Source organism: Bubalus kerabau, chromosome 1 (genome assembly GCF_029407905.1).
Source record: "Bubalus kerabau isolate K-KA32 ecotype Philippines breed swamp buffalo chromosome 1, PCC_UOA_SB_1v2, whole genome shotgun sequence".
NCBI classification, from domain to species: domain Eukaryota; kingdom Metazoa; phylum Chordata; class Mammalia; order Artiodactyla; family Bovidae; genus Bubalus; species Bubalus kerabau.
This window is the reverse complement of record NC_073624.1, coordinates 282,712-306,619: the sequence shown is the minus strand read 5'-3', so window position 1 is coordinate 306,619 and position 23,908 is coordinate 282,712. Positions and strand designations below refer to the sequence as shown.

Below are 23,908 nucleotides of genomic sequence, written 5' to 3'. Positions count from 1 at the left end.
TATTTAGTAAAAAAAAAAAAAAATTTGGACTTCCGTGGTGGTGCAGTAGATAAGAATCCACCTGCTAAAGCAGGGGACACAGGTTCAATCCCCGGTCTGTGAATATTCCACGTGCAGAGGAGGAACTAAGCCCACGCACCACAGCTACTGAGCCCGAGTGCCACAGTGATGAAGCTGCCGAGCCGAGAGCCTGTGCTCCAACCAGAGAAACCACCGCAGGGAGGAGGAGCCTCGGCTGCACAACTAGAGAAAGCCCGCGTGCAGCCACAAAGACCTGGAGCGACCAAAAGTAATAAGTAAATCAAGAGAAGCTTTTAAAAAATAAGTAAATTTAAGAAATTAAGAAAAAATTTGGGGCCACACCACACAGCTTGTGGGATCTTAGTTCCCCAAGCAGGGATCAAACCCACACCCCTGGCACTGGAAGCCTGGCGTCTTAAGCACTGGCCCACCAGGGGACACACCAATTCTCCTTTGTTGGTGGGTGAGGGATGTGGTCACTTGTGTTTTGGAAGGATGATCCTTCAGTGTGCTGAGCACAGCACACTGAAGGGGGCGGGGGCTGGCCCACCCCAGGGCCTCTGCCTGTCCCCCTCCCATTCCAGGTTCTGTCCTCTCTCTGCAACGTCTGAGGTGATGCCCACTACGCTCCCACCTCCCACAGACGTGCCAGCTCCAAAACTCCCCAGATGGTGCTCCAGCTCTGCCTTCTCTTCAGCCCCCGGCCCGGGACACTGGAGGCCAGCCAGACATTCCTGCCCGCACGTCCCCCAGGTAGCTAACCCCTCCCCCACTCTCCCTTCGTCTGCCCCCGCACCCCTGCTCTGCGTCTCTGACCCATCCACCCACCCACCGCATCCTTCCTGCCAGCGCTTCAGACCGACCTCCCTGCTGAAGCCCACTTTTCTAACATAAATGTGATCACATCACCCACCCTCCTTCCACTAAAAATAAACAAATAGAAACAAGAATACCTGCTAATGCTTCCTTACCTGCCTCAGGACATAAACCAAACTTTTTAACATGGCAGGTGGCCACCACTTGTTAATTTATTCATCCAGCTAGTGTTTGTTGAGCTCCCATGGCCTGTGCAGAAGGAGGCAGGGAGAGTGATCAGGACACTTATAATGACCTCACAGCATGAGCAAGATTGGGGTGGGAAGACAGAAGAGGAAACACGAACACAGAGATGCAGAGGCGATCAAAAATGTCTGGGGGCGTGATGGGATAACCGTCCCCTCTCAGATGGACAAAGGGGTGGGGAAACCTGGCACCAAGTCCATCAGTGCATCAGCCTTGTGGAGAGCAGTTTGGCTCCACCTGTCAACACAAACACGGGCTCACCTTTAGCCAGAATTCCCATGCCTGCAGATATATCCTGTAGGGACACATCCATGAGCTCACGAAGCAGGGTACTTGCTCTCGGAAAGCCTGGAAATCACCTAATTGTCCCCCAGGAAAGGATCAGTGAAGTCACAGAACACCTCCTTGTCGGCGTAGGCTCAGTCACGAGAAAGGGCAGTCTCTATGTTTGTTGTCGTTATTGTTCAGTTGCTAAGTTGTGTCTGTCTTTTTGTGACCTTGTGGACTGTAACACGCCAGGCTCCTCTGTCGCCCACTATCTCCAGGAGTTTGTAAAGATTCATGTCCATCAAGTCTGTGGTGCTGTGTAAACATCTCATCCTCTCTTGTCCTCTTCTCTTCCTGTCTTCAATCTTTCTCAGCATCAGGGTCTTTTGCAGCAAGTCGGCTCTTCGCATCAGGTAGCCACAGGATTGGAGCTTCAGCTGAAGCTCTATGGTTCCAGATGTCTTTGCCTGTATACGGATATGTGTGTGTATATAATGCACACACACAGGACACCCCCCAAAAAAAATGCACATAAGAGAAAGTAAAAACAGCACCCATCCTGGCCTGGGAAAGGAATCCACTGCTGCTGCTAAGTCGCTTCAGTCGTGTCTGACTCTGTGTGACCCCATAGACGGCAGCCCACCAGTCTCCCCTGTCCCTGGGATTCTCCAGGCAAGAACACTGGAGTGGGTTGCCATTTCGAGTCCTTACCTATTTAAATTTCTTACAAAAACCATTTAATATTTCAGTAATGGGAGGAAATGTGTGAAAGTCGCTCAGTCGTGTCCCACCCCCGGGATTATATGGTCCACCGAATTCTCCAGGCCAGAATACTGGAGTGGGTAGCCTTTCCCTTCTCCAGGGGATCTTCCCAACCCGGGGGATCGAGCCCAGGTCTCCCACATTGCAGGCGGATTCTTTATTGTCGGAGTCACCGGGAGGGGGAGTGGATAGAGATTTCAGGAATAGAGCTGTTGGGCGCTCTGTTGAGGATGGGGTCTCAAAATCTCCTCTGGCCTGGCCTCCGCCTCTAACTGGCTCAGAAATTTGGGGGCGAGCCCCAGGGCGGTGGGCGGGATCCACCCAGCGACCACACCCCGCAGCACCCTCTCCTTCACCCTGGACAGTTTGGACCCTCCAGGCCCCAGGACAGGGTCTCCCATGGGAAGGTGGCGGAGGCGAGGCTGGCTCTCGGGGTCCCCCGCCACCGCGCCGACCCCAGAAGCGACCCCAGTGGGGGTCCCGGTTGGGAGGGGCGGGACACCTCCCCGCCGGCGCGTCCGGCTCCGCCCCCCTGGGAGACTATTTAGTCCGGGAGGTGCTGGGGCTCTGGCCCCAGCACTACTCTGGGCACAAGGTGACGGAGGAGGCGCCCGCACCACCTGCCGGAGACTCTCCCGCCCGCTGCCTGTCGGAGACCCTCGCCAACTGACCGACCGGCTCCAGTCTACGCCCGGAGGCGCCCGCGGAAGCGTTGCGGGCCTGGGGCCGCCCCCAACACCTGCCCGGCTCGCCGCCCCCTCCAGCCCCGCCCGCATGGCCCGGCTCCTGACGGTCACCCTCGGTTGCATCAGCCTCCTCTACCTACAGCTCCCAGGCGCGCTGTCCCTCAGCCTGGCCGGGAGCCGGCCGCCCACGCGACACAGGTGAGCAGGTCTCAGACCACCATGGATGCCGGGGCAGGAAATCAGATGCTCCGGAAGGCCACACCCCGCCTCCGCCCCAGGACCCCGAACTGGGGGAAACCCGCTTCTGTTGCTAGGGCTCACCTGCTAAATCCAGCCCCAGGCCGTGGGCACCCCCCGCAGGGCAGACGGCTCCTTTTTCTTTGCCTGCCCTTCTAAGGCATGCCCACTGCCCCACTGGCAGAGCAGACCCCTCAGAAGGAGGGTCAGCTGTGGGAGAGGAGGTTAAGGGGCTTCCCACACCTGCCCACCTTCCCCCACCCCAAGGGAAGGGCATAACTTAGTCCTGAGCAAAGTAGCCCAAAGAGGTCAGGCAGCTGCTTGCCCAGCCCTTGAATGGGCTACTGAGATGGCTGAGGGCCAGAACCCCAGCCCTGAGCTCAGTGGGCTTTCCCTGGTCTGCTGGCCCATGGCGTGGGGTCTGTGGGCTTCCCCTGGCCTGCTGGCCCCATGGCATGAGGTCTGTGGGCTTTCCCTTGCCCGCTGGCCCATGGCGTGGGGTCTGTGGGCTTCCCCTGGCCTGCTGGCCCCATAGCATGGGGGCTGTGGGCTTCCCCTGGCCGTGCTCCAGCCTGTGGGGTGGGGTGGGCTTCCCCTGGCCTGCTGGCCAGTGACCTTGGGGCTGTGGGCTTCCCCTGGCCATGCTCCAGGCTGCTGGAAAGCTGTGGGCTTCCCTGAAAGGCTGGACCGCTGGATTTACTTCCTCCATCTCCCTGTGCAGGGAGCCCCCAGCCCGGACACCTGCCAGCAGCTCGCAGCCTCGGTACCCTGCAGCCCTTCCTGCAGTCTGGAAGCTACACCAGGCCCTCCAGCCCAAGAAGAGTGCCAGCCTGGTGCCTGCCAGGGGTCAGCCTCTCCGCAATGGCCCCCGCCGACACTTGGGTTCCCGCAGGCCTAGAGCCCAGCTCCTGCGTGTGGGCTGTGCGCTGGGTACCTGCCAGGTGCAGAACCTCAGCCACCGCCTGTGGCAGCTCGTCGGGTCGGCCGGCCCCCGGGACTCAGCCCCCGTGGACCCCAGCAGCCCCCACAGCTACGGCTGAGCCGGGGGGCAGGCCTGTCCCAGCTAGGATGCTGCACCCCAGCCCCAGGGCTGCAGCTGAGCCCCCAGCCCAGAGCGCCTGCGGAGAGAAGCCCCTAGAAGGGCAGTGCAGGCACCAGCCAACACTCCTGCCCCACTCTTCCCCGCCACGTTCTGCAGCAACCAGCCTCCAATTGCTGTGGACTTAGAGGCCCACGTGGGGGCCCAGCGGGGTCTGATCACCCAGGGGCTCTGCACTGAGAGAGGGTAACACTTGGAGGACAGAGCTGAGAGGAGGCGGCTGGCAACATTAGATGCTAGAACGGGGCACAGAGTGGGTCTGCCGAGGACGTGGGGCAGACATCAGGGACCTGAGCGCCCTGGGCCTATTCTGGGCCATGGGAGAGAGGGACTCTGGGTTGGCCACTCGTCCTGACATGGCAGGGTTAGGGCTGGGCTGCTCTGCTCCAGTTGGGTCCAGGGTAGCAACAGAGACCTCTACCTGCACCCATGAGGGCAGCTGGGGAGAGGGTGGAGGGGTCCTGGAGCTAGGCAGAGCACTCTTCCCACCCCCCAGGGCAGGGTGGGCATGGGGTAGGGTGGCAATTCTCCCAGCCCAAATCTCTCAGTTAAGGCAGAACCTTAGCTCAAGGTGTGTAGGGGTGGCCGACCAAGGGTCAGGGCTCCGCAGGCCACAGGGGCTCCCTGAGCACCCCCTGCCCAGTGTGGGGACCTGATGGGAACAGGCCCCGGTTATCAATGGACAAGTCAGCCAGAGGCAGAGTCTGGAGTGGGCAGGGTGGTGGCTGGGGGAGGAGTTACACGCTGGGAGCCAGAGCCTTCTGTCCTGGCACCCGGGTCTCACGGGGTTCAGAAGGGCTATTTCCCTGATTCAGCAGATGTTTCGTGCAGCACTTAATTTGTCGACATTTGCCATGTCACCCTTTCGGCCGCTGAGTGAGGGGAGCACCACCTTTACCCCAACTCCCAGCCAGAGAGCAGGGCCGGGCCTGTGGGCACCGCAGTGCCCACCCACACATCCTGAGCTGGGCGCCCCGCGGGTGGGGGCTCCCTGTCCTTGTGCTGACTCCTCCGGCTCCTGGCTCCCCTCCCCTCCACCGGGCGGCGGGAGGTCAGCCTGGGCTGGTCCCTGCCCGGCTCAGGGGTGAACGGAGAGCGGCCACAGCAGCTTGGATGCCGTGCGGAGGCTGGAACAGGCACTTGCCGGGTCTGGAGAGGCCTGTGGTCACTGAGGGGTGTCGGAAGAGTGGGTAGGGAGGGTGGGCCGTGAGGGCCAGAGGGGCTCCGGGATGAAGAAGAGGAGGCCCCAGGAAGGCCGGGTCGGGGAGTCAGGAGCTCAGCTGGGCAAAACCCCCCGCAGCCCCAGCCCTGGGGCAAAGTCCCCGCGGTACAGTGCCGGATGCTCGCCGGCCGGGAACACGGCCCCAGATGGCACCTCCACGAGGCGTCACCGCCTGCCAGGCGGCCCCCAGGGCTGTGGTGCCCGGCGCCCCCTCCCCCCCCCCAGGTGCGTCTTGAGCCTTGGGCCGTTTTCCTTGGGTTGCCTGTCACGGTCACAGCATCACACTGGTGTCCACATGGCCTCCAAGCTCCAGGCCATGTTCCGGCCGCCTGTCCGACAGCCGGCTTGGAGACCTGGGGGACGCCCGCGGGGACCCCACCCACCCACCCCCTCCCACTGCTCCCGCTCTGGCCAGAGCCTCTTGGTCCTGCCCCATCTCCCGCCCTCATCCAGACCCGCCGGCCCTTTGTTCCTTCCCTTGACCCAAGCCACAAACTTGGCTTTGGCGTGATGGGTCCAGTCTCCCCCGTGGCGTCCCCTCTCCATCCCTGAAGCAAATATTTGTGGAGCACTTGTAGAAACAGCAAGTGAAACATCAGCCCCCACCCAGAGACGGACACGTCCGCGGGAGAACCGGAGGAAACCGACCTCAGGAGCACAGAGAGCGAGGGATGCCCGGCCGCAGAGTGCGGGAGGCGCCGCGGCTCACGGGGCTGAGAGCACTCTGCCATTTTAAACGGGGGGCCAAGCACCCCCAGCTGACTCTCGCGAGGGCAGGAGGAGCCGCATGGAGAACCCCTGGCCCACTGCCCTCTCCTGGCCCAGGCTGCGCCCTGACCTCAGCCTTCTCCAGAGCTCAGCCTGTCTCCGATGACACCACCGTCAGCTCCAGGCCGTGCTGTGTGTACAGCCGAGCCTGGCCCTCGCGTGACCCGGGCCGTGAGTTCATCTCTGCCCTGACTGGAGATGGAGCCTCAGCCCCGGAGCCTGACAAAGATCTCCTGAGCCTCTCTGAGCCATCAACCTCGCCCAGTGTTGGCAAGAATCCCACCCTGAACAGAATCCTGTCAAGTCGGTTTAGCAAGGCTGCCCCGACCCTTGACCCCTGCCCAGCCCCCCACCCCCACCCCAGGGCTGTGAAACCCCAGCTAACCTTGCTGTGTTCCCGTGGACCATCTGATCATCTCTCCCATCTCGCAATCATGAATGAAGTCTTCCATCCCTTCTGAACGAGTGTCAAAGGTCACTTCCCTGGAGGTCTCATGGTTAAGGACCCTGACAGGGAACCAAGACCCCACGCGCCATTGAGCACCTAGCAGGGGCACTGCCGCTGCTGAGCCCTGCAGCCAAGACCCCGCTTGGCCAAATAAATAAATATTCTTTAAAAAATGTCAAAAATGTCAAAATAGCTTTTTCTGAAACAAGCCCCGCCCCACCCCAATCCCAGGTGGCCAGTGAAGATAGGGAGCTGGGAGGGGCAGCGTCCTGGAGGAGTTTAAAGCTCCTGGCAGAGGTGGGAGTCTGGCGACCTCAACCTCCCGGGCAGGTTAGCTGCCGCAGGGACGTGAAGGTTGGCTGGGGGCAGGGGCGGGGGGTGCTATGCTGACACAGTAACTCTCAGAGGCCAGCGGGAGGGTGATGGTCACTCATTACCGAGGGCCAAGGCCAAGGGGCTGGGTGGTGTCCGGTCACTTATGTAACCTGTGGGCATATATACGGGCATGCGGGCCCGCGGAGCTCTGCCTCTCTCAAGATGAAGGTGGCTGCGGTGAGTACCCCCGGCCCACGCAGACTGCACGCTCAGGAAAAGCAGGGCAGCCCCGTGCCCCGCGCCCAGCAGGTTTCTGCCGGCCCACTCGTCTGGGTCAAAGGGCTCCCTCCCGGCCGAGGTCTATGTAGGGCAAAGGTCACAGGCCCAAACGCTGGGTTCCCTGCGGACCGCGTCCTGAGGAGACTCTGGGTGCGGGTGCTGTGTGGCCTTGGCCAAGCATCACCCTCAGAGCAGACATCCCCAGCATCCGCTCAGCAGATAAGGACTCGGGGCCGGAAGTCTTGACTCAGGCTCGCCAAGGCCATGCTCGGGTGCCCTCGGGTGCTCACTGCCTCTCTGCCGCTCCACGTCCAACAGTCCCGGCCCCCATGGGGTGTCCTCCCTTCCTCATGGAGCTGACGTCCTGGTGAAATGGGTTCCCCCGACCCTACCAGGACCTAGACCCTTCCCTGGTCTCCCAGCCTGATATGGAGCCAGAAGCAGCCAAAGACAAGGACAGCTTCCGAAACTACACGGTGAGGACCGCTCCCCCGGCCCCGCCTTTCCTGCCCTGTCCCCTCACACAGCTCCAGGGGCCGCCCTGTCCACACCTTGGGGCCTGGGAGAGGCAGGCAGTGGCCCCCTGGGTGTCAAGGGCAGGGGTTGGCGAGCTGCCTGGCTGACCCTCTGGCTTGCAGTCTGGCCCGCTCCTGGACCGCGTCTTCGCCACCTACAAGCTTATGCACACATGGCAGACTGTGGACTTCGTCAGGAGGAAGGTAGGTGGCTGACTTCTAAACGAAGCCCCTGAGGGCTGACCCTGGGACCACAGTGACCTCTCCCTTCCTGGCCCAGCATGCCCAGTTCGGGAGCTTCTCCTATAAGAGGATGACTGTCATGGAGGCTGTGGACATGCTGGACGGGCTGGTGGATGAGTCGGACCCCGACGTGGACTTCCCCAACTCCTTCCATGCCTTCCAGACGGCCGAGGGCATCCGGAAGGCCCATCCAAACAAGGGTGTGCTCCCCACCTGCCCTGATGGGTGCTGGGGAAGGAGGGGTGGTCTGGCCCTCTCCCAGTATGCCCTGCATCCCCCCACAGCCCCAGAACTGTGCCTCTGCCCCAGCTCCTGCACTCCACTAGCCTGCCCTGTCCCTCCCTCTCCTTCAGACTGGTTCCACCTCGTCGGGCTCCTGCACGACCTGGGAAAGGTCCTGGCTCTGGCAGGGGAGCCCCAGGTGAGGAGATGGGTGGAGGGCGGTCAGCAAGGCAGGGCCCGGGGCAGTCTCCGCTCCAGGCTCTGGACACCCACTTGGGGGGCAAGCCAGTTATGCCTACCCACGGCTGCCTGTCCATCGGTCCCCAGTGGGCAGTCGTCGGAGACACCTTCCCAGTTGGCTGCCGTCCCCAGGCCTCTGTGGTCTTCCGTGACTGCACCTTCCAGGACAACCCTGATCTCCAGGACCCCCTGTACAGGTGCGGCTCCCTTGCCCTCCCTTGCCGTGGTCCTTCCCCCTCCTCCTGCTTCCGGGCTTCTGTTCCTGAGCCCCCACCTTCCGTCCCCCCCTGCAGCACGGAGCTTGGCATGTACCAGCCTCACTGTGGGCTCGAGAACGTCCTCATGTCCTGGGGTCATGACGGTGAGGCCGGTTGGGGGCGGGGACGGCGGGGACCATCTGGAGCTGCCCCTCTGGGTGCCCGTGGTGACCAGCCCTCTCCCACAGAGTACATGTACCGGATGATGAAGTTCAACAAATTCGCCCTCCCACCGGAGGTAGGAGGTGGGGTGTGGACCGAGCTAAGGTCAAGCCCCGCCGCGCCCCGCCCCGCCCGCCGCCCCCCAGCCCCGCCCCTCCCACCGCCCCCAGCCCCGCCCCCTCCAGCCCCGCCCCTCCAGCCCCGCCCCCTCCAGCCCCGCCCGCCCCGCCTCCAGCCCCGCCCCGCCTGCCGCCCCCCGGCCCGGAGCCTGAGGCCGGCTCCCCGCAGGCCTTCTACATCATCCGGTTCCACTCGTTCTACCCCTGGCACAAGTTCGGCGACTACCAGCAGCTGTGCAACGAACAGGACCTGGCCATGCTGCCCTGGGTGCAGGAGTTCAAGTACGGTCACAGCCACGGTCATGCCTGGGGGCGGGGTTCGGGGGGCTTCACGGGCCAGTACGATCACGGTCACGGTCATGGTCACGGTCATGGTCACGGTCATGCCTGGGTGGGGGGGCGACTCGGGGGGCTTCATGGCCGCGGTCCCTGTGCTGCAGCAAGTTCGACCTCTACACCAAGAGCTCCAGCCTGCCAGACGTGGCCGCGCTGAGGCCCTACTACCAAGGGCTCGTTGACAAGTACTGTCCTGGCATCCTGTGCTGGTGACTGCCCGCCCAACCCCTCACCTGCTGGGTGACCCGGGCGCAGCCACTGTCGGGAACAGTGTCCACTGCCGGGAACAGTGTCCACTGCCGCAGCCCTTCCGGGGGACCCCACGGGCCCACCTGCACTGCCTGCCCGGTTGGCCCCTCTCCCTGCTGGCAATAAAGACCCTGAAGCAGCTTGCGATTCTGACCTGTGTCGAGACCGAGGCGTGTTGTGGTGGGGCACTCACTGGGGTACCGGTCTGGAGGTGGGGGACCCCTGTTCTGGGCTCAGTCTCCCTAAACAAAACAAAAACATCTGCTGGCTAGAACATACTACAGGAAACCCAGTGGTAAACGCACAGGCTAACCATGATGAACGCGACCCATGAGGAGACCCCCAGGCGCAGCCCTCTTTTTGGCCAAGTGTGCCCCCCTCACGTGGCAGCTCTGCGGAAGGCTGCTCATTTGTCCGGGGACTTCCTTTCAGGATTTTGCTGATTGCACCCTCTTGGGATCTTTTCATGTTTTCCGCGGTATTTCTTGCTAACTGATAACTGAGCAGAGGCTGAATCAGATTCAAGTTTGACTTAGGGGCCAGAGTGCTCTAGAGGTGGGGACTTTCGGAGAACACGGCTGTCCCCAGCGTGGTCAGCTGGCCACGTGGTGGTCTCGGGTCTGAGAACGCCCTCCACCGGATGGAGAGAGAGTCACCCCGGGGACCGGGCAGCTCCCGGCCCTGTTTGGTTGCTGTCTGCGCGGGAAGGGGAAGCACGTGCTCCCACCTTTCTCTTAATCAGTTTGTAAGAGCTGGTTCCGTAGCACCCTTCGAACACAATCAAGTTGTCTGTTGTGTATCAAGGATACAGATTCAACGGATTTGTGCTTCCATGAGTTGTTATCCTTCCTGGTGCTCAGACAGGGCTGGGGAGGGGCTTTGCGGTGGGCTCCTGGGCCCTTCCAATGATTGAAATTGGTGTCTGGGATGGGATGTCTTGCCATCTGGTGTAACAGGACGCCCAGACTGTTAATTTCCTGTGTCTGCTGTAACAAACTACCATAAACTTGGTGACTTGTTGAAAACAACAGAAATTTACTGTCTCAAGTGCTGGAAGGCGGAGCCTGAGATCATGGTGTCAGCAGTACCTCTTCCAGGGCATCCATTCGCAGGCGGCGGCCAGCACCCACGGCTAGTGGCTGGCTGAGTCTTCTCCGCCTTCACACCGCTGCCTCTCCGTGTCCCGCTCCGTCCCTCTCTATAAAGGCGCTTGTGATGCCACTCAGTGTCCACCCAGATGACCCAGGACGGCCTCCTCATCTCAAGGTCCGTGATTATAGCCACAGGGTGCTTCTTCCAAGTGAGGCTATGCTCACACGTTTCACAGGTCGGATGTAGACAACTTTGCGGGCCATTTCCAGCTCACTGTAGGGGCTGCCATGGATGTGGAACTGGCCCTTTCCCCAAGGAACTTTGGGGAGTGGGAAAGTGGTATTTCAAATGCACGTGCTGCGGGCTGAAAACCCAATCACTTCTTTAATGTCCACAGGTTGTGACCGTGGAGGTGGCACTGGCCACTGCCTCCCTGCCCTGTTGCCCAGTGAGACCCCACCCTGTCCCTCTCAAACCCCTCCTGAGCACCCCAGCCCCGCTGTGCCCTGGCAGCGGGAGAGGACTGGTCAAGTGTGGCCAGAGACTTTGCCTGGGACTTCCGTGGTTGCCCAGTGGTTGCAGGAGATGGGGTTTTGATCCCTGGTTGGGGACCACATGCCGCAGAGCAACTAAACCGGTGCACTCTGGAGCCCGTGAGCTGAGCTGCAACTGTAGAGTCCATGTACCTCAATTAAAGATCAAGGCACGGTTCAAAGAAGATCCTGCATGCAGCCAAATAATTAGTAAAATCCACAGACACACGCATATAAACGAGACTCTGCCCAAGCTCTTCCCCACTCTCTCCTGGAGCACTCCTGCCTGCTCCGGGCTCCCTCGCACCATCCTCAGGCCCCCTCCCAGACTTTGAACTCGGGCAGGCCAGGTGCAGGGCACCAAGGGGGTCCTTTCCCTAGAGCGGCTTGTGAGGTGCAGGGGGCTCTGGAGGGGCGGGCCAAGGGCTCTGAGCCTGGACTGCATGTGGGCAGCGGGGCCTCTCTGCCTTCCTGAGAGTGGGGAGGAGGCAAGTCTCCGAGGAGGTGGGGGGGGTGGGCGGCGGAGACACATGAGCCTCAGAGCTGGGGGCGGGGGATGCTATACTGACTGTCTGTCTGGGCCCAAAGTCATCACCCAAGGGGGGCCTCCACGGTGCACAGCAGGGGTGGCCACCTTCACCTGGGACCCTAGGTCCCCGCGCCTCTCTGTGGCCCTGCAGACTGTAACCTGGCTATCTCCAAACAGGCCCCAGGGTTGGGAAGGGGGCCAGGGATCTCATGTTCTAGTCTACCCAGGGATTGCTGGTCTTGCTGGGGGCCTCAGGGCACCGGGCAGTTGAGGAGCCCGCAGAGGCAAGTCTTGGCCCTACCTCCAGACTGCACTGGCCAGGCTCCTCTGCCTGTGGGCATCTCCAGGCAAGAATGCAGGAGTGGACTACCATTTCCTCCTCCAGAGGATCTTCCCAACCCAGGGATTGAACCCAAGTCTCCCGCGTTCTCCTCCTGCATTGCAGGTGGATTATTTACTGCTGAGCCATTGAATTTCCCTTTAAACGAGCCAGTTTCTTCTAAGAGAGTTGTTGCAAGCAAGAGTCTTAGAGGAATCTAGAATTTGTTGTCGGGCCCGTTTGGGGTTGAAAGTTGGGAACGCCTGCTGGTGATGGAGACCTGGTGGTTTGTGGCCTACAGGAGCGGGGCCGATAATCACGGCCTCAGTTACTCTGGCCAGCCCTCGGGGGTGGCAAGCCTGTGCTAGAGGAAGGCCACGGCTTCTACAGGCACTGATGGCCTGAGACAGGACAGCAATGAGTCCAGCTCCCAAAACCCAGGACCAAGCCTGGACCGGAAGAGAGCATTCTGTGACTTGCCGGGCTCTGCGACTTGCCCAGACCATGGCCCTGAGGGCATGGCTGGCGGCTGCCCAGCTGCCCCGGAGACTCTGGGCTGCTGGGGACCATGAGGTCACTGCTGCACCCAGAGAGGTCGCTGGCTTAAAAGGTTAGTTTTACTCAAGAAGACCTTTTTTTTTGCCACGCTGCATGTTTTGTGGGAATCTTAGTTCTCCGTCCAGGCATCGAACCTGCACGCGCTGCAGTGGAAGTACAAAGTCTCAACCTCTAAGCCCCCATTCAAATAATATTAATAAGTAAATATTTAAAGAACTCCTTAGTTTAATTTCCAATGGTAAATAATGACAGATACAACACTCGTAAACAAAAGCTCTTTGGGGTTCTCAATAGCTTTTAAGAACGTGAGACCAGATTGACCTGGTGACTTCCTTTGCCAGAAACCCCAAAGCTGCCTCTGTGGGCTCCCTCAGGGCCGAATGGAGGCCCTGCCGTCAATACGGCCGCCCCAGAGCCCACGGCATGCCCCTCCCGAGGAGTCATTGGCCGCCCCCACGGGCCCGCCTGTGATGGTAGCAGCCATCTGTCTCCACCAGGCCCTTGTGTGCCTGGACTTGCTATCCGGTCCCTTGCCTCCTTCGGCACCATCATCCACTAACTTGCCCGGCACGGCCTCTGACCAAGGCTAGAATGCGGAGGCTGGAGCCTGCAGGCCCCCAGACGCCCCACGACCCCAAATCGATTGTCTGACGGAATGATGGTACCGCCAGTCGGAGACCCAGCTGCAGTGTGGGCTTGGATGTGGGATGTGGTTGCCGAGGAAGCAGGGCTTTGCCCCAGAGGCACGGCAACGCCTCCTCCAAGCCGGGCAAGGCCGGGCGCGCAGTGCTCCAAGGCTGGATGAGCAAGCGGGGAAAGGGGTGGCCGCGGGGAAGGGGTGGCTGGCGCTTGGCTGAGGGGCCAGGAGGGCAACAGGCTCCTGGAGACTGTGGCCGCGCAGAAGTGCCGAGCAGGAGCCGGCTCTGTGGAAGACGGCAGTGCTCTTGCAGATGGGCCGAGGGCTCACAGGGCTCCAGACGGCGAGCGTGGGGAGGCCCTACCAGCCACGCTCGTGACTGCAGCAGGAACAAGCACAACTGGTACTTTCCTTGCCGTTCTGCAGACATCTTTGGGTCACTAAATGCACCGTTCAGTGTGTGAGATGCAGCTCTGAGCAGGGACTGCTGAGCCCAGGGGTGGGTGTCCGGCTGCAGCCTGGAGGTGGAGTGCCTGCAGGAAAGGACCAGCTGTGGGTGCCCCCACCTGCGGTGAGCACGCGGCTCCAGTGAGAGGTCCCATGGCTGCCCCGTATCAGTGGGACGTTGTGTGGGTGCGGAGGCAGCATGAATCAGGAAGATGCATTCATCAGGGGCTGGGGCACCAAGGAGGAGGTGTGGCAGTGCCTCCTCTGCAAGGCGGGTCTGCCTCTCCAGGAGTCTGCATGGGGCTGGCGCAGCTCCTCCCCGCCCACCTCTGCTTTTGGAAGCCAAGACAGAGGGAAAATCGGTGCTTGCCCAGCAGCCCTAGGGCCTGCGTTCTCGCCACACGTAGACTCTGCATTTGAAGCTGGAGGTCAGCCTGGGGTCCATGCCCTGGGCGTCCTCACCAGGCCGGGCTGTGGCAGGCTTTTGCCCTTGATCAATTCTAGTAAGTTTATTCCTGGTAAAGGGACGTTCAGGAGGGTGACTGGCTCGTTGCACTTGCATGTGTGTTCACTTACGGGTGTTTTGAATCTTGGAAAGATTGTGTCAGGTCAGGTGACTAAACAGTCAAAGAGCAAATTAAATTTGTAAAGCAGTTAAGTATGTTAGGCATTTAAAATTTATAAATGGAACCTTCCGAGTGACTGCTAAAACCTGCTAGATTTAAATAGAAGAGAGAAAAGCAAGCACATGGCCCGGGACGCTGTCTTCAGAAGACAGCACAGTTTACCCTGAACAGCGCAGATCTGAGCGGGCCCACTTACTGTGGACTTTAGTTCCCTAAATACATTTGCAGCAGTACACGACCCTTCATAGGTTGAGCCTGTGGATGTGGAACCTCAGATACGGAGGGCAAACTCTAAGGTTAGACTCACATTTTTGGCTGGTTAGGGTCAGTGTCTCTAACCTCGGCATTGCTGAAGGGTCAACTGTGCAACCAAGCTGATCCACAGATTCCAGGCAACCTTTATGAAAATTCCAATGGCATTGATTTTCAGAAATAAAAAAAAGTCTAAAATCTCAAGGGATCCCAAATAGCCAAAAAATCTTGAAAAAGAAGAATAAAGCTGGAGGACTCATCCTTCCCAATTTCAAAACTCACTATAAAGCTGTAATAATGCAATCAGTGTGAAGTACTTCCCTGGCAGTCCAATGGTTAAGACTCCCTGCTTCCACTGCAGGGGGCATGGGTTCCATCCCTGGTGAGGGAACTAAGATCCTGCATGTTACTCAGCGTGACCAAAAAAAAGGGCAGAGGACTTGGATAGACAGTTCTCCAAAGAGGACATACAAATGCAATAAGCACATGAAAATATGCTCAGCGTCATTAGCCGCACACGTGACTGGCTGACTTCACTTTCACTTTCATTAGCCGTTAGTAGCAGTAGATGGAGAAGGCGGTGGCCCCCCACTCCAGCACTCTCGCCTGGAGAGTCCCATGGACGGAGGAGCCTGGTGGGCTGCAGTCCATGGGGTCGCTAAGAGTCAGACACGACTGAGCGACTTCACTTTCACTTTTCACTTTCACGCATTGGAGAAGGAAATGGCAACCCACTCCAGTGTTCTTGCCTGGAGAATCCCAGGGACAGGGGAGCCTGGTGGGCTGCCATCTATGGGGTCGCACAGAGTTGGACACTACTGAAGCAACTTAGCAGCAGCATGAAGACCTACAAGACCTTCTAGGACTAACATCAAAAAAAGATATCCCTTTCATCATAGGGAACTGGAATGCAAAAGTAGGAAGTCAAGAGATACAGGGAGTAACGGGCAAGTTTGGCCTTGGATACAGAATTAAACAGGGCAAAAGCTAACAGAGTTTTGCCAAGAGAATGCACTGGTCATAGAAAACACCCTCTTTCAACAACACAAGAGAAGACTCTACACATGGACATCACCAGGTGGTCAATATTGAAATCAGATTGATTATATTCTTTGCAGCCAAAGATGGAGAAGTTCTATACAGTCAGCAAAGACAAGACTGGGAGCTGGCTGTGGCTCAGATCATGACCTCCTTATTGCCAAATTCAGACTTAAATTGAAGAAAGTAAGGAAAACCACTAGGCCATTCAGGTATGATGTAAATCAAATCCCTTACGATTATACAGTGGAAGTGAGAAATAGGTTCAAGGGATTAGATCTGATACAATGCCTGAAGAACTATGAACAGAGGTTTGTGACACTGTACAGGAGGCGGTGATCAAGACCATCCAGAAGAGAAAGAAAAGCAAAAAGGCAAAATGATTCTCTGAGGAGGCCTTACAAGTAGCTGAGAAGAGATGTGAAAGGCAAAGAAGAACAGGAAACACATACCCATCTGAATGCAGAGTTCCAAAGAGTACCAAGGAGAAATAATAGTTTTCCTAAATGATCAAAGCAAAGAAATAGAGGAAAACAATAGAATGGGAAAGATTAGAGATCTCTTCAAGAAAATTAGAGATACCAAGGGAACACTTCATGCAAAGATGGGCTCGATAAAGGACAGAAATGGTATGGACCTAACAGAAGCAGAAGATATTAAGAAGAGGTGGCAAGAATACACAGAAGAACTGTACAAAAAAGATCTTCATGACCCAGATAATCACGATGGTGTGATCACTCACCTAGAGCCAGACATCCTGGAATGAGAAGTCAAGTGGGCCTTAGGAAGCATCACTACGAGCAAAGCTAGTGGAGGTGATGGAATTTCAGCTGAGCTATTTCAAATCCTGAAGGATGATGCTGTGAAAGTGCTGCACTCAATATGCCAGCACATTTGGAAAACTCAGCAGTGGCCACAGGGCTGGAAAAGGTCAGTTTTCATTCCAATTCCAAAGAAAGGCAATGCCAAAGAATGCTCAAACTACCGCACAATTGCACTCATCTCACACGCTAGTAAAGTAATGCTCAAAATTCTCCGAGCTAGACTTCAACAGTACATGAACTGAGACCTTCCAGATGTTCAAGGTGGATTTAGAAAAGGCAGAGGAATCAGAGATCAAGTTGCCAACATCCGTTGGATCATAGAAAAAGCAAAAGTGTTCCAGAAAAACATCTCCTTCTGCTTTACTGACGACACCAAAGCCTTTGACTGTGTGGATCACAACAAACTGGAAAATTCTTCAAGAGATGGGAATACCAGACCACCTTACCTGCCTCCTGATAAATCTGTATGCAGGTCAAGAAGCAACAATTAGAACAGGACATGAAACAACAGACTGGTTCCAAATTGGAAAAGGAGTACAGCAAGTCTGCATATTGTCATCCTGCTTATTTAACAAATGCAGATTACATCATGGGAAAAGCTGGGCTGGATGAACCACAGCTGGCATCAAGACTGCAGGGAGAAATATCAATAACCTCAGATAAGCAGATGACACCACCGTTCCGGCAGAGAGCAAAGAGGAACTAAATAGCCTCTTGGTGAAAGTGAAAGAGGAGAGTGAAAAAGCTGGCTTAAAACTCAGTGTTCAAAAAACTAAGATCATGGCATCTGTTCCCATCACTTCATGGCAAATAGATGGGGAAACAATGGAAACAGTGACAGACTTTATTATCTTGGGCTCTGAAATCACTGCAGATGGTGACTGCAGCCATGAAATTAAAAGACACTTGGTCCTTTGAAGAAAAGCTGATAAACCTAGACAGCATATTATAAAGCAGAGATGTTACTTTGCCGCCAAAGGTCGTTATAGTCAGAGCTATGATTTTTCCAGTAGTCGTGTATGGATGTGAGAGTTAGACCATAAAGAAAACAGCCCCAAAGAATTGATGCTTTTAAACTGTGGTGTTGAAGACTCTTGAAAGTCCAAGGGAGTTTGCGAGGAGATCAAACCAATCAATCCTAAGGGAAATCAGTCCTGAATATTCATTGGAAGGATGGATACTGAAGCTGAGGCTCCAATACTTTGGCCACCTGATGTGTCCTCATTAGAAAAGACCGTGATGCTGGGAAAGATAGAAGACAGGAGGAGAAAGGGTTGAAAGAAGATGAGATGGTTGGATGGCATCACCGACTTGATGGACGAGTTTGAGCAGGCTCCAGGAGTTGGTGATGGACAGGGAAGCCTGGCATGCTGCAGTCCATGAGGTCGCAAACAGTTGGATACAACTGAGCAACTGAACTGAAGAAAAAAAGGCTTCCCACATGGCTCAGACAGGAAAGAATCTGCCTGAAATGCAGGAGATCCGAGTTCAATCCCTTGGTTGGGAAGATCCCCTGGAGGAGGGCATGGTAACCTACTCCAGTATTCTTGCTTGGAGAATCCCAGGGACAGAGGAACCTGGTGGGCTACAGTACATGGGGTCTCAAAGAGTCGGACACAACTGAGTGACTAACACTTTCACTCATGAAGACAAAAAGTAGATTAATGGTTTTTTAGGTCATGGGAAGGAGAGGACGGAAGATGCCATCTTAGCAGAGTGGGGTTTCTTCCTGAGATGATAAACGGTTTTAAGATTGACTACGGTGATGGATGCGCGAGCCTGTGAATCTACTGAGAGCCACTGAACTGTGCCCTTTAAACAGGTGAACTGTATGGCATGTGAATTCTCTCTCAAAGCTGTTATGGAACACAATCATACACTGAGCTCAGAAGCCTAAGAAAAGCAGTACGTTTGTAAGTTGGGATCGAGCCTCGCCTCCACCCCAGGGGGTCGCTTCCGGGGGTCACCGCAGCCATCAAGCTCCCGCCATAAGGTGGGCGGTCTTTTCATAAACCGACTCACCCTCCCACACACTCTAACTCATCTCTAGATTACTTATACTTAATACCAGGGAGACGCTATGTAGACAGTTGCCGACTCTGCAGCAAATTGAAGCTTTCCCTTTTGGAACTTTCTGGAATGTTTATTTTCAATCGGAGCGAGGTTGAGTCTGCAGACATGGAAGCTGAGGATATAGAGTGCTGAACACTCTGAAGCCAAGCTCACATATAGATCACCTCGTTATGTCTGAGAGCACCCAAGGGCTCAGGTTACAGGACCTCTTAAGCCTGTGTGACTGTGGGCACAGGCTGAGCGTGGAGCACCATCTACTTGGGTCAGTCGCAGAGGGACGAGTGACTTGGGGGGAGAGGCTGGGCACACTGGGGGGCTGTCCAGAGGTCTGGGAGGTGACAGCGTGAGGGGCAGAGGCTAAGGACGGAGCCAGATGCAGGGAGGCGGCAGCCTCCTACTGATGAGCCACGTCCAGACACCCGGGCAGCAGCACCTTCAACGCCTGCTCCTGGGAGTGGTCAGAGGCACTAACCGCTGACCCTGTCCCTGGCCCAGGGCCTCTGCTCCTCCCTCCTCTCCCCACCCACACCCCATTTCTGTCAGCCAGAGGTAGTCAAGTTCCCTGACAGGGCGTTCACAGCGGCCCAGCCCACCTCCCGTCTCTCCTCCATCGCAGCCTGAGAAAGATAAAGCGTGCGGACCCTGCACTTCCCCCGAGGTGAGGAAGTGGGGACAGGAGCAGGGCGGGCCAGTGTTCTGGCCAACTCCCCAACCTTCACATGGTCCCAGGCCCCACGCTGCAGCACCGATCTCATAGGCTTGACATGCGGAGCTGACAGCTCGGCCAGGCCATGCTGGACTGCGGCTCAAGCAGCACCAGGATGGGCCCTCGTGTCCATTTTACAGACGGGAACATTGAGGACCAGACCAAGAAGGCACCCAGGAAGCCTGGTCAGCGATCAGCCGGACCATATGTGGGCTGTGTCCACCGTCAGAGGCAGAGAAGGCCGACTGCCCTCAGGCTTCCCCGTGGGAAGGAAGCGGCAGGAATGTGGTCAGACACAATTGCCTTTATTGGTTCACGGATCCGGATGCGCAGACAGGCTGCTGTAGAGGAGACCTTGGGGCGTCTTCCCTCCTTTCCCCAGCAGGTCAGCCTCATCCCACCCTACCTCCACCCCGTGTGCAGGAGCCGGGGTCAGGGCTCAGACTCGGACCCCTGCCGTGGGGGCAGAGAGCAAGGGTCCCCGATTGCCAGGTCACACATGGGCCTCCTGGGCCGTCGAGCAGGCCAGAGGGTGTCCTGGGACCGGACGTGGTGGGGGTGGGGGGATGCCCTTGAAGCAGAAGGGCTGGCGCCCCCCACAGGCCAGCACCCTGACCTGCGTCTGCGTGGCAGCTGGCTAAGGCACGGCGGCTGGGCCCTCCTGTGGCAGAGAGCCAGAGGCAAGCGCGACCCTGACCCTCTAAGGACATGTGGCTGACAGATCACGGCGACTTTTTCCGCCGGGGGGTCTGGGAGCCGCTGCTGATGTTGGGGGCTGGGGAAGCTTGCTTGCTGGCGGCTACCGAGTCCTCCTGGGGGGCTGGCTTGTGCTTCTCCTCCTTGGTCCGAGGCAGGGACTGCGGGCCCAGCAGGGCCTGCATGACCTTGATGGCCCCCACAGCCCCCAGGAGCCCCCAGAGCAGGGCGGGGGCCTCCAGGGGAGACAGCTGTTTCCGTACCCAGTGGAGAGCCTGGCTCAGGGTGTTGCTGGAGCCACGGGCCCGGGGCGGGCTTTTGTCCTGCGGGACAGGATGGAGGAAGGTCCGGGGGGTCGTTCCTGTGGGCCGGGGTCACCCCTGCCGCCCACCCCAGCCTGCCTGACTCCTTCCTACCTGAAGGCCAAACTGCCTGAGCAGCATGTCCAGCGCCGGGTCCCCCAGGGACACGGATGGGAAGAATTCTTCCACCCACTGGCGTCGCCACCATTGGCTGCAACAGCAGGGGGGCTCAGGTGGGGCCAGCTCGTAGACCCCGCACCCCTCCCGGCGCCCAGACTCACCCCTGCTCCCAAGGGTGCGAGAACCAGTACTTGTAGAGCTGGGCCCGCACGTACGTGGGCGGCTGCTGGTGGAAGGGGTAACTGGGCACGTGGTTCTGGACGAGGCGGATCACTGAGGGCGCAGGGGGCACGGCTCAACGTCCGCCCTCCCCGAGGCCCCCCCGAAGGTCGCCCAGACGCCCCACGGGCCCCGCCCCTCCTCTCAGCCTCACCAGGCTCCTTGCCCTGCAGGAGGCGGAGCACCAGGCTGGTGAACCAGGGACTGTGCGTGTGGGGGCCCAGGGCCGCGAACCACATCTGCCAGTCGAGGCGCGGCTGGTGGGGCACCACGATGGGGGGCGGCCGGCTCAGGTTCCCGGGTTTGTACATGAACTCGATCTCCTGCCGGGCAGAGTCCCCTTCAGCACGGCTGGCTCCCTCTTCTCTCCCCACCCAGGCCTGTGTGGTCGCCAGGCACCCCGGGCAGGGGCCGCACCGTCCACTGGTGCCCGTCATAGCTGCCCTCCAGCACCACCTCCGGCCGCCCACCCAGGCCCGTCATTCGGCGGAAAAGGCCGTAGGAGTTGGCCAGCTGCAGGTGCTCCACGGTGCCAAACAGGCGGTGGGCCCCAGTCCAGAGGCGTCCATGGCTCGAGGGCTCCATGTAGGAATAGGGCACCTGGAGGCAGGCAGAGACTCAGCAACGCCCTTCCCACTCTCTCCTGACTCCCACCCCCAGCTCCAAAGGACTACCTACCAGGCTGATCAGGAACAGAGCCACCGTGGCAGTGCCAAAGACGGACAACTGCACGGCAGCATAGAGCTTCCGCAGCGACCCTCGCACCTGCACCCACCTGGGGGCGGAGAACAGAACCCAGTCAGGCCGGCCCCGCACGGTTCCACCCACCCTCTTGCACCACACACCTCCAGAGGGCGGTCAGCAGTTCCCAGGCCAGAGAGGCCGCGCCCAGCCACATGGTGGGGAGGGTCACCATCTTCAGCCACTGGGAGAGCTGGTGGAAGGTGAACGCTGCAGGAGGAAGCGGGTGTGAGCGGGGATGCCAGAGCCTCCACCCTCTGCGCCCCCAGCTGGTACTCACTGGTTCTGGAATGAACGACGTGCTGCTCCCAGTCCACCTCCAGGCCGAAGTAGTGCACCACGCCGTAGGCCAGCAGCCCGTAGACGGCCAACTCCAGCAGCAGGGTCAGCATGGCCAGCAGGGCCTTGGGCCAGGCTGCAGGCCAAGGCAGTCATGGGTTGGCTGGGAGCAGGGCTGGGGGGTCTACGGCCTGGGGGCTGGGGTAGAGCTAGGTCACTTGGCGGGCAGCAGGGCTGTCTGTCTGGGGCAGGCGGACACTCACAGCTGGGTGTCCTCTTGCGGCGGCTCGTGCTAGACTTGGCAGCCAGGTGTGTGTCGTCCAGGAGGGCGGTGGTGAGCACCAGGGTGAGCAGGTTGAAGAAATTATAGTTGCCAGTGATGATAATCAGGACTTGCAGCAAGACCTGGAGACGGTCTGGACTCAAATCACGGGACCGCCCCCTTCCCGGGCCCTTCGGAGCCTGCTTCCAGGCCCCTCCACATCTCCCCCACCGAGCTCTCCCGCAGGCCCCTGTGCGCTCCGAGTCACCTCCTGACCTCTGTTCTCCCACTCCACTTCCCCTACTTTGGCCTACCCCCTCGATGGCTCCCACCAGCACCTGGAGAAAACCCAAGCTTGGCATGCCTCACACAGCCCTTCCTCAGCCGCCCCTGCTGCCCCAGGACAGACATCTCCATACAGGCACACCTTCACACCCCAGGCTAACGAGCTCCTCTGCCCACGAGGCCCTTCTGACTGCCCAGCAGCAGACACCCATCCCCAGTGGAGCCCTCTGGGCAGTGCAGAGCAAGGTCACGTCCTGCTTGTCTTTCTGACGGCTAAGGACCCCATCGACCTGGGAGTAGAAGGCAGCCAACCGCAGGCGGCGAACAGGAGCGAAGAACAGAGGGGGCACTGCAATCTCAATGAGGAAGGTGGCCACCACGCTGAGCTTGTGCAGCCAGACGGGCAGGTGGTGGGCAAACCAGGCGGCCGGTGTGGGCAGGCACTGAGTCTCGTAGTGGTAGGTGAGGGCTGCAGGGCACAGGCGGGCGGTCAGGGCTGGGCAGAGCCCCCAACACTGCCGCACATCCAGGCAGGGACCCTCACCAGTGAGCCCCCACCATGCGGGGCAACGGCTAGTCAGCTTGACCACACCCGAGGCAAACATGAGGCGGAACAGCAGCCAGCGCACGAGCCAGAAGGGGAGGCCTTCATGGGGGGAGACCCCTCCCGGCCTGCCCTGGGGGGTCTGCTTGTGGTTGGGGGGCAGCCCCAGAGGGGCCACCAGCACGGCCAGGAAGCCTGTCTCCAGCAGCAGGGAATCCCTATGGGGAGAAAAAATAGCACAGAGGCCCTCCTCCCCATCAGGGCTGCTCTCCTAAGGGGGTCCTCCTGGGAGAGACAAGCACATCCCACCCCATCTCACCCACCCAGCCTTCTGTGGCCCCAGACCCAACAGTCACTCACCACTGGAAATAAAGAAACACCTGGCCCACCTGCAGGGAGAAGGGCCGTCAGGAAGCACGGCTGGGGAGAGGGCGGGTGGGCCTGGAGGGAGCTGGAGGCAAGGGTCCCGGTGGCACAGCCCCACTTGCCTGGCAGACAGACAGGTAGGCGGCCCAGAGCAGCAGGTACACGAGCGGGTGGCGCAGCTGGCGGGTCAGCAGGGCACCCAGGGCCAGCACGGTGCCCAGCAGGCTCAGCAGCTCCAGGCCCTGGGCAGTGTCCAGCCCCAGAAGCGGCGCCTCCCACAGCAGCGTGGGGGTCTCCCACAGCTGCTGCCAGCGGCCCTTTCCCTGGGGCCGCAGTGTCCTCCGGGCAGGCAGTATGCCCTCGGGGCCGTACAGGCCTGTGGGAGGGCACATCAGGGCAGGCCCTGGACACGTCCCGCGGAGACGAGACGCCCCCCCACCAGCCAGGGCCTGCGGATCTGCCCTCCCCAACCCAGGTCGGCACCCGCAGATTCTCCCTTCCGACAGGTCAAGGCTTGCAGACCCTCCAGACCCTCGCGCCGAGGTCAGAACCCAGAACCGTGCTGAAAATGACCCCTGCACGCCTGCCCACGGCCCACACCCCCGCGGCTCGCAGGACACAAACCGCCGCCCCCGACCCCATGCATCCAGGCCTGGATCTCACCGCCCCTACACAGCGGTGTGTCGGGCGGAGAGATGAGGGGGGGTCACAGGACCCGGGTTGGGGGGGGTCCCGCCTGGTGGCACCCGGCTCTCGGCGCCCTCACCCGGGATCTGCGTGTAAAGGGAAGCGAAGGCGAACATGAAGACGGCGGCCACGCCCTGGAGAAAGAGCTGCCGTGGGAGCCGAGAGCCCGCCATGTCCGCTACGCGGCGGGCTGGACACGATCCCCGGGTCCGCCCGGCCCCGCCCCTCCGCGCCGGCCGCCGCTGCAAGCCCGACCCCGCCCCC

The 23,908-nt window shown here is 59.3% G+C and overlaps 3 protein-coding genes and 1 long non-coding RNA gene across 6 annotated transcripts; 2 read left to right on the top strand and 2 right to left on the bottom strand.

Annotated features, from left to right (window-relative positions):
• On the bottom strand, window positions 1–6,730 carry LOC129641273 (uncharacterized). The gene is made up of 3 exons (XR_008709280.1): window positions 6,510–6,730; window positions 993–1,817; window positions 1–274 (listed from the first exon to the last, which is right to left on the bottom strand). It is a non-coding gene; the product is annotated as an uncharacterized LOC129641273 (long non-coding RNA).
• Window positions 2,887–4,075, top strand: ADM2 (adrenomedullin 2). Its single transcript, XM_055566001.1, has 2 exons — window positions 2,887–2,996; window positions 3,757–4,075. Exons 1-2 carry the CDS (start codon window positions 2,887–2,889, stop codon window positions 4,073–4,075), a joined length of 429 nt encoding a protein of 142 aa, XP_055421976.1.
• Window positions 6,731–6,885: 155 nt separating the features above from the next.
• On the top strand, window positions 6,886–9,643 carry MIOX (myo-inositol oxygenase). Of its 2 annotated transcripts, none has more exons than XM_055566000.1 (10): window positions 6,886–7,124; window positions 7,562–7,642; window positions 7,805–7,885; window positions 7,962–8,124; window positions 8,278–8,345; window positions 8,474–8,583; window positions 8,680–8,747; window positions 8,832–8,881; window positions 9,139–9,206; window positions 9,365–9,643. In XM_055566000.1, exons 1-10 carry the CDS (start codon window positions 7,110–7,112, stop codon window positions 9,471–9,473), a joined length of 813 nt encoding a protein of 270 aa, XP_055421975.1. In that variant the 5' UTR covers window positions 6,886–7,109; the 3' UTR covers window positions 9,474–9,643. The 2 variants fall into 2 exon arrangements, with proteins under 2 accessions (XP_055421975.1, XP_055421973.1); XM_055565998.1 differs by having other exon boundaries at window positions 9,094–9,206.
• A 9,572-nt stretch (window positions 9,644–19,215) lies between these two features.
• LMF2 (lipase maturation factor 2) lies at window positions 19,216–23,858 on the bottom strand. Of its 2 annotated transcripts, none has more exons than XM_055557698.1 (14): window positions 23,724–23,858; window positions 23,080–23,333; window positions 22,952–22,980; window positions 22,592–22,809; window positions 22,338–22,516; window positions 21,764–21,905; window positions 21,502–21,636; window positions 21,326–21,431; window positions 21,159–21,255; window positions 20,951–21,080; window positions 20,635–20,803; window positions 20,423–20,534; window positions 20,256–20,352; window positions 19,216–20,162 (listed from the first exon to the last, which is right to left on the bottom strand). In XM_055557698.1, the coding sequence occupies exons 1-14, from the start codon at window positions 23,815–23,817 to the stop codon at window positions 19,576–19,578; spliced, it is 2,349 nt and encodes a 782-aa protein (XP_055413673.1). In that variant the 5' UTR covers window positions 23,818–23,858; the 3' UTR covers window positions 19,216–19,575. The 2 variants fall into 2 exon arrangements, with proteins under 2 accessions (XP_055413673.1, XP_055413732.1); XM_055557757.1 differs by having other exon boundaries at window positions 19,724–20,162; window positions 20,898–21,080.
• Window positions 23,859–23,908: the final 50 nt, after the last annotated feature.